The 8,175-nt window shown below is 43.6% G+C and overlaps 1 protein-coding gene across 5 annotated transcripts; it reads right to left on the bottom strand.

The window, feature by feature from the left end:
* Positions 1–214: 214 nt before the first annotated feature.
* On the bottom strand, positions 215–5,715 carry LOC147628640 (mechanosensitive ion channel protein 3, chloroplastic-like). 5 transcript variants are annotated; one of them, XM_086813841.1, is made up of 14 exons: positions 4,957–5,128; positions 4,788–4,839; positions 4,620–4,702; positions 4,328–4,497; positions 3,943–4,066; positions 3,745–3,842; positions 3,487–3,600; positions 3,333–3,393; positions 3,101–3,250; positions 2,399–2,509; positions 2,016–2,183; positions 1,814–1,927; positions 1,665–1,721; positions 215–1,551 (listed from the first exon to the last, which is right to left on the bottom strand). In XM_086813841.1, the coding sequence occupies exons 1-14, from the start codon at positions 4,981–4,983 to the stop codon at positions 511–513; spliced, it is 2,370 nt and encodes a 789-aa protein (XP_086669967.1). In that variant the 5' UTR covers positions 4,984–5,128; the 3' UTR covers positions 215–510. The 5 variants fall into 5 exon arrangements, with proteins under 5 accessions (XP_086669967.1, XP_086669968.1, XP_086669964.1 ...); XM_086813842.1 differs by having other exon boundaries at positions 4,620–4,700; positions 4,804–4,839; XM_086813838.1 differs by having other exon boundaries at positions 4,620–4,703; positions 4,804–5,715.
* Positions 5,716–8,175: the final 2,460 nt, after the last annotated feature.

The following is an 8,175-nucleotide window of genomic DNA, read 5'->3' as shown; positions in this document are numbered from 1 at the left end:
ACATGGTAAAGCAAGCAAAGACCGTAATAAACCCCAAGATCAGAGGGGTTTGATGTCAGAAGCTTCAAAGTTAACGAGTTTGAGCCAATGATAGACAGCCCAAGTGGTGAAGGTGTTTGCCTAAGACCAGGAGGCCCTGGGTACAAAACCCCACAAGGTGCTTCCTCAGCAGCATCGCTTACCGTTACTTGTAACTAGATCAAGGCATTGTGAGTACACTAAAAAGCTTTGATAAATATAGTCAACATTCATAAATTACACATCCTCCCCTGTGCCAAGCAGAGGAGTTATTCTCCTGAGAAAGCCCTTACATGAGCCCTCTTCCACAAATTCGAATTTCAAAAATCAAACAACAGATGCAACGAGGCAAAAGTGTTTCCAACAGAAATATAAATTGGAAACACTCAAAACTTCCCCTTCTGTATATGGGATTATTTCAAACGTATAGTTTGATGTGTGGTCTCATAAACAGAACAGCAGCAGCATTTTTCTGAATCACGAAGACAACTGCTACCTCTCTCTAGATTCTGAAGGGCCTGCATTTGAAGATTGGGAACCTTCTCGCCTCTGTGATCCTACTAGCTCTTTCTGCTCAGTAGCAGGGGCCATGTTATTGTCAATAGGAAGCGTTCGTTTTGGCCCATCCAATGCCACGCCCAAAACTAGATTCTCCTCCAGTTGAGCTTTGGTTCCTGAAGAGCTCCCCCCACCCAATCCACGATCCATCTCCAATTTTGGACCATGCAATGTAGAGCCATGCGCCTGCAGTCGCCTTGTATCACTCTTCAGGTCAACGTCTTCTTTTTGTTGTTGTGCTTGCAGATCAGTGTTACTCAGATCTTCCTGTGCGCTACTCTTGTCTTCTACCATAGGCACAGAATCTGGGCCAGCAGCAGCTTTACTTACAGATTTCTCCGGTTTTTTACCTGTGGACTGAGATAGTTGTTCACCTAGTCTAGTGTGACTCTTATCAAATTTCACACCCGCAGGCTGATTAGGTTGGTTGGGCACATTGCTTGAGGCCTTTTCAGCTCTCACCGATGCTGCCTCTGCAGTAGATTTGAATGAAGCCTTCTCACCCTGTGGTCCAGACTCCACTGGGCTTTCCGGAATGTTAGCTGGAGGTTTCTCAAAGGCTGCTCCCAACAAGGTTATATCTTTAGAATTGAGGCCCATGGAGTCAAGTCCTTCAAGCTGAGGCCTATGCTTACTAGGGACTTTGGAATCAGATGGGGCTTCAGGGGTGCTCTCGTTGCCAGAACTTCCCAATCCAGAATCAGATCCATCGTTTTCAGCCGCATCCTCTTTTGCATGCAAAGCTCCATTCTTGGCATTAGCAGGCTGTTCTGCATCACGTTGTCTGTTTGCAACAGTGCTTGCCTCAACCAGCAAATACGGCCTCCCTTGTGCTTCTGCAGTGCGATTCATGTCACGAAATGGTGCACTCCGAGGTTCCATGTCATCAAGTACACGCTGCACCGACCGAATGGGGGTGGCTAGGCGAGCATGATGATGACTTATAACTTTCAACAAGTCCAAAAGAATTATCTCCTGCAAATGCAACATGGCAAAAGTTATGGCCTGCTCCTTGCCACATGACACGATCAGCCAAAGCCCCAAGAGAGAGCACAAACAGTAGCATCTAGACTATTAGCAGTGCTCACCTTTACACAAAGATACTCTTCAAAGTGAGGGGTCTTCACAAAGCAGGAAACTAGCACCTGTAAGCATCCAAAACACAACCAAAAACACGAGAGAGATTAGGAACCTGATACCATTTCTGAACTTATCAGCAACAGGTACAAAAGGATACCATAAGAGCCTGGTTTTCAGGATCGATGTTCTCAAAAAAGACCCTCCTATGAAGTCTTCTTTGCTCAACTTGTGGGTGCTTTGCTAAAACCTTGCGCATGTCAGCTACAATGCTCTGCATGAATGTGAAGGAAACTGGTTAGCACAAATGCCACCATTAGAACTAGCTTCAAATTGAAATGGAAAACAGATGATCCTCTTACTGGAATCTTGCTGACATCTAAGTGGCTTATCCCAAAATGTGTCTTGATGCGCCAATGCGATTTTTGACTTAGATTTCGAACAACACTGACGGTGAACTTATGGTTCGGTATATGTACCGCCTCACGATCATCTCCTCGGACAACTGTTGGTGACCACCATCCAACATGCTGAAAGGTGAAAAGAAAAAGAAAGAGAGGTATGAAGTCTGAATGAGAACACAACACAAATCTCATAGGAAAACATCTAAGTGAAGACGTCATAGCCAAGCTGGCTGGCCGGCCGGTATATGACAGCACAAAAGCGCAGGGAATGGGATGGAGCCTGATGCACAAACCACTATGCTGGCACTCAGAGGGTAAAGTGAGAAAGAAGAGTGTCTCACTTCAACTGTACCCGAAACTTCATATCCATCAATCTTGGTCTGTATCCACTCATTGAGAACAAAAGGCCGCGTTGCATGGATCATTATACTTGAGAGAAAGTTTGTGAAGATCTGTAGACATTCAAGTTGGTGAGCACAAATAGACAATTTTTAACGGTATGGGTGCAGCACAAAACTTGCAGTCAAATCATACGATAACAAAGATGGAAACATTACTGTATTCCTCATGTTTTTGAAGCAACACTCGGCTGCAAGCTCCACAACATTGTGCACCTGAGGGGGCTTCAATGGCTAATATGGAGCTACTAAGACAGAGCCTGTATGCTAGAGGAAACTAGGGTGTACTAGACAGTGAAAGTAGATAGCTTATTTGTGGATGGGGGCTAGAGCCTGACGCTTTAAACTAGCCTCTGTAGACTGCGTTCAGTCCTTGGAGGAATACACAGTCACCGTGCCAGATGCAAAACGCGTTTCGATGCAACTATCATCCCAGGATAAAGTCCAGCAACCCTATGTAAGACCCCATGTAAAGATATCGATCAATACAGGCATGTAGCCACCAGCCTAAGCCACCTACAAACCATCTGGCCCCAATAGGGCACAATCTGGTGTAACATACTAGGGTGGCTACTCCTCGTAATATTGAGGACCTTGAATTCATGAGCTGAATTCTACAAGTTGAACAATCCTGCAGGTTCTCACCTCTCTGCCTGCAAGTGTAAGCAACACAGTACCAAGGCCACCGGCTGTCAGCCACTTCTGGGTAGAAAAACCGAGCAACTCCATGAATAAACATACAGCTGCAATCCATACTGCCGTGTAAACTGCATTCCCAACAAATTGAGCACCAAGCTGCACAACAATTATATTCCGTTAGAGCTTATTGCTGGGCATTACCCAATCAATAACCTGCTCAACAGAAGATGACACTCACACTGCGTGAATCCTGTGAATCCTGCCGATCCATCACCACATTCTGCAGGTGCTGAGTCAAACTGGTGAAGGCATAAAAAGTAAAAAGCTTTGTGAACCATAGGCATGACTGCAAGGGTAAACTAAAGCTATATAAGTGCACATAGTTCACTTACCTAGCAGTGCAATATGCAAAGGCTAATACAGTTGATAAAGAGCGCGCAAAATTTACAAAGCGCTGCTTGATAGCCTGGCTTGCCTCCGTTGATAACACAAGAGGATCAAAAGCCCTATACAGAGAAATTTTGACAAGTTTTGTAAGAAAACAGAAGGCAACAAAGGCCGCCACAATGGGAGCAGAATCGAGTTGTAAGGCCTTTGTATCAAACCAAATGGAAGCATAAAAGCGTATTTAAGAAGTTTACTTGACTTACCTGCATACAAGAATTACTCCAATCCACAGGAGCAGGGGGCGCATGTATGATCGCAAGATGTAATGCATCTGACTCTCCTTCCAAGCGCGGTCTTCCTTCTGTTGAAAAAGCACAAACGACCTTTCAGGTCAACTTTCCTCACCCGTTAGAAATAAACCAGAAATGTAACACAAGGCTGCAGTCATAGACTGAACATACTTGTAATATAGTACGATGAATAATCCGTAGCAACGGTCCTAGACCCCATGTTGCAAAAACCATAAGCCCTACAGCCGAAGCACATTGTCGGAACAACTGACTCTCTCGTATAACATTAAGCACACTGCATCAACATTCTTCCACATAAGCTCCATGGCTTTAAAAAATTGTAAAGGATAAATATGATCAGTTTGTACTTGGAGAATGCTGTTGTTTCTCGTATAGATATACAGTATTTTAGGTAGTTGTGTGTTGGACATGTGTCTTTCTATTCCATTGTTCTCTATCTTCTCTATTATTCACTTGCACATTAGGCACAAGTCTACCACAAATAAAAATTCTTGCTTCACTAACACAAAGTAATATAGAGTCCAACAGCAGTCACCTTGTAGACGAGCACACAGCAAACGTCTTCACAGCATTCACAATCTCTTTGAATGGGATCGAAGTAGATGAAGCATATGCACAAAATGAACGTTGACCCTTGGCACCAACTTGAGTAAAAGTTTGTGCGCGCTTCAGAACTGGGATGCACCACCCAATTGGCAACAGAACCTGAAAGACACATGTTTTTGTCAAATTCTTCTCTTTGTGCCAAAATCAATGCACACAAAAGACTAAAAGCGCCTGTGAAGGCCACAGAGGTGATAAAAAATGATCATCTCAAATAAGCCAACCATGGAACTAGATATTCTGCTAGAACTTGTCGCAAGGCAAAGTCGACACATCTGTTGAGGCCGCAATGACTGAAGTTGTGCCTGCTGAGACGAATTGAATCAGTACTGCAGCACCATAGTCCGGTAAAAGCACAATGTGACTGCCATGTGAAAAGAAAAAGCCATTTTTGGGGCCATGGAGCACCTTGTCAGAAAGGTCATTGTAAACAACCCGGTGTAGCTGCAAAGAACACATTTTCGTAATCACTTTCGTGGTCTGCACATCCCCCTTTTGCTGAAGGATGGCTAAAGCTGCTGAAGTGGATGGCTTAAGCAATAAGACTCTACGTTTTATTACCTTCTGCCTACTTCCTTGCTGACACATGCCATGCACATCATGAACATCATCTCTCCACCGTGGTCCAACGCATACATGTGCAATTGCTACCTTTCTCCTTACTCCCTTGTCATCAAGTACGCAGATACCCTCAATCCATCAAACACCATCCTTCCAACATATAAATATCGCTACCTTCGTGATACTTCCCTTCCAAATATACCATCAATCCAGCGTATATAACATCATTGCAACATATACCATCACTACAGCAGGTGGGCTTTGCACTGAAATCAACTCAAGACCTACTTTCAAAGTAACCCTACCACACCACTGCAACCTTGGAATACTTGGATGAAGGCACTGCAAGCTTTCAAGCATCCCCGCCATCACGACATTTCAAACTTGTCATGCAAACACATCAGGTTTCCAATTACCGAAACGGGAGCTTTTCTTGCCCTTAACCCTTCTTCAGCTTCTTCTCGACGCACTACGAACTGCAAGAATTATCCCATATACTGTGAGCACAGACTTCTCCAGCGATGTTATGAGAAACCCTAGCTCTCTTGCGCAGAAGCAGTGGATAGCGCGCCCTATTTAGTCGTCGGTAAGATTATCCAATTTAATAAACGTGTAATCTTGAGAATGAATGTATATAAAAAGATACAGCCTGTGCACGTGACTATCCTCAAAACTCTCTCTCCCACGGGACTTTAAGATTGGGGGAGGCCATGGATTTCGCGAAGGAGGGTTTGCTATAAACCATAGCAACTCAGCCACGCGAGTAAACCAAGCCCAATTTTCCAATTGTAGTGGGAAAGGGCGATTGGGCGAGCGACGGGCACATGGTGGATGTACACAATGGGTCACCTCACGTCATAGATGAAACTGGAGTTTGATTTCACTCTCTCTCTCCCACAAGACTTTAAGATTGGGATCAACGTGGGAGGCCATGGATTTCGTGAACGTGGGTTTGCAATAAACCATAGCAACTCGGCCACGCGAGTAAACCAAGCCCAATTTTCTAATTTTAGCGGGAAAAGGCAACTGGGCGAGCGACGGGCACATGGCGGACGTATACAATGGGTCACCTCACGTGGATGAAACTGGAGTTTGATTTCCTCTTCGGCTCTTCCCCCTGCACGAGTCTGTCTCCTCTTCCCCTGTGAGTGTGAATCTCTTTACTCTACATATGGTTGCTTTCCTCTATAGCTGTTGCATGCACACGGGTTCAATTGTTGTTTAGCAATTGAACGAGGGAGCGACGGGCATAGGTTACCTCATATGGATGAAAGGGCGACCGGGCGAGCGACCAGCACATGGCGGACGAACACAATGGGTCACCTCATGTAGATGAAATTGGAGTTTGATTTCCTCTTCCCCTGCACGAGTCCGTCTCCTCTTCCCCTGTGAGTGTGAATCTCTTTCCTCTACATACGGTTGCTTTCCTCTACAGTTATTGCATGCACAAGGTATTTTTGGCAGCTTGGGAGGAAGTTCTAGTAGAGAATTATCTTTGGTCGAAACTTGGTTATTACAGTGCAACAGTGCATTTTAGGAGTGCATATAGTGTTTGCACATGTATTGTTGATATTGGGTATATATACATGTACTCCGATCATATCTAGAGACATACAGGTTATGTTGAAGTACCGTTGTGCAGCAGCAGTTTCAGAAGATATTGTTGTGTTATAGGTTGCATACAAAAATTTTCTGTTTATTGTGCAGGTTTCTGATTGTTGCAGGCGAACATGTCTGACGAACTCAATCGGATTATGTGGATAAGAACAACTATGCTTGAAAGTTCAGAATGACCAATTTCCTGATGGGTAAAGGATTTTGGGACTATGTCAAAGGAGATAGGAGTCTCTAAAGTTGTCTGAAGAGAATGCCACTCCAGCAAATATAAAGACATTCAAGGACTGGAACCAAGGTGCAAGGAAAGTCATGTATTAGCTTTCAATCAGTGTCACATACACAATGATATGACACCTACAAGATGTCAACACTCCAGCAGTTGCGTGGAAGAATCTGGTGTGTAGAAGTTCCATACCAATACAAAGGTAAGGAAATTGCAGCTAAAACAAGAGTTGCATACTGTAGAAAAGAAAAGCATGTCTATCAATGAGTATGCTTTAAAGCTCAAGGGCATTGTTGAATCCTTTAGGTCTATCAATGTATCAGTGGAAGATGATGATTTAGTGAGTGTCTGTTTGAATGGGCTTGGTAAAGCGTACGAGCCATTCAAGACCTCCAGTGCAATGAGAGAGAATATTCCCAACTTTTGGGACTTGGTGTCTATGCTGATCATAGAAGAAAAGTCTCTAGGTTGTGAGGACTCTTCTTCACAAAGTAAGAACACATTAGAACATGCCTTCTACTCTAATTCATATAGAGATAGAGGTAGAGGTCATGGTCGAGGCCAAGGTGGTGGTTGGCCAACAAGGAAACCATAATTCTAGACAACAGCAATCCAACAATTCGTAGCACAACAATCATACACAGGTGGAAGAGGCTAGTCTAGAGGCAAGGGGAGCTAAAGAGGCCGAGATGGTTGGCAAAGAAATCAGAGTGCATAGTATAGAGTGCAAATAGTATAGAGTGCAAATAGTATAGAGTGCTATTATTGTGGCAAACTAGGGCACATGGCAAAGGATTGCTATATAAAAAGCAAAATGAGATTAAAAGTGAAAAGTTACAGCAAGGCAACTATGCATCATCTAGTAATAAATAGGGTGGTGATGACAGAAGTGAGCAATTGTTTATGATGCAGCACATGCTCAGTTCCACAATAGGAGATGTGTCAGGATCTCAAGATATATGGTATGTGGATTATGGCACCTCTAACCACATGACTAGTCATAATGAGTGGTTTACAGACATGTAGAAAATGGAAAAACCAACTTATGTAGAAACAGGCGATGATACTACGCATTCCATTGCGTATGTTGGTAAAGTGTCATTACCTATGCAAGATGGCAAAATGAAGTACTTGGTAGATGTACTTCATGTTCCAAATATTACAAAGAACCTGGTTTCTATTGGACAGATGGTTGAGTAGGGTCTACAAGTGAGGTTTAATCCTCAAGGATGTTTTGTGGAAGACTTCAAAAATCAATGTTGCTTGGTTGCAAAGGGTAACTAAAATGGCAGGATGTTTACTTTGGATGTGAACATGCGTAAGGTAAAGACAACCATGTTTACACATGGAACATGTGAACATGCGTAAGGTAAAGACAA

Source organism: Cibotium barometz, chromosome 19 (genome assembly GCF_041138505.1).
Source record: "Cibotium barometz isolate CiBa-2024 chromosome 19, ASM4113850v1, whole genome shotgun sequence".
Lineage (NCBI taxonomy): Eukaryota > Viridiplantae > Streptophyta > Polypodiopsida > Cyatheales > Cibotiaceae > Cibotium > Cibotium barometz.
The sequence above is the reverse complement of the archived record's forward strand: the minus strand, read 5'-3'. Positions and strand labels throughout refer to the sequence as shown.

Bases quoted from the DNA above. Each gene is read 5' to 3' on its own strand.
- LOC147628640 (XM_086813837.1), bottom strand. From the start codon at position 4,983: ATGTGTCAGCAAGGAAGTAGGCAGAAGGTAATAAAACGTAGAGTCTTA. The intron at 3,394-3,486 runs GTAAGTGAACTA...TGCCTTCACCAG, and splicing joins TTTGCATATTGCACTGCTAG to TTTGACTCAGCACCTGCAGA. The intron at 3,251-3,332 runs GTGAGTGTCATC...ATTGTTGTGCAG, and splicing joins ATTCACAGGATTCACGCAGT to CTTGGTGCTCAATTTGTTGG.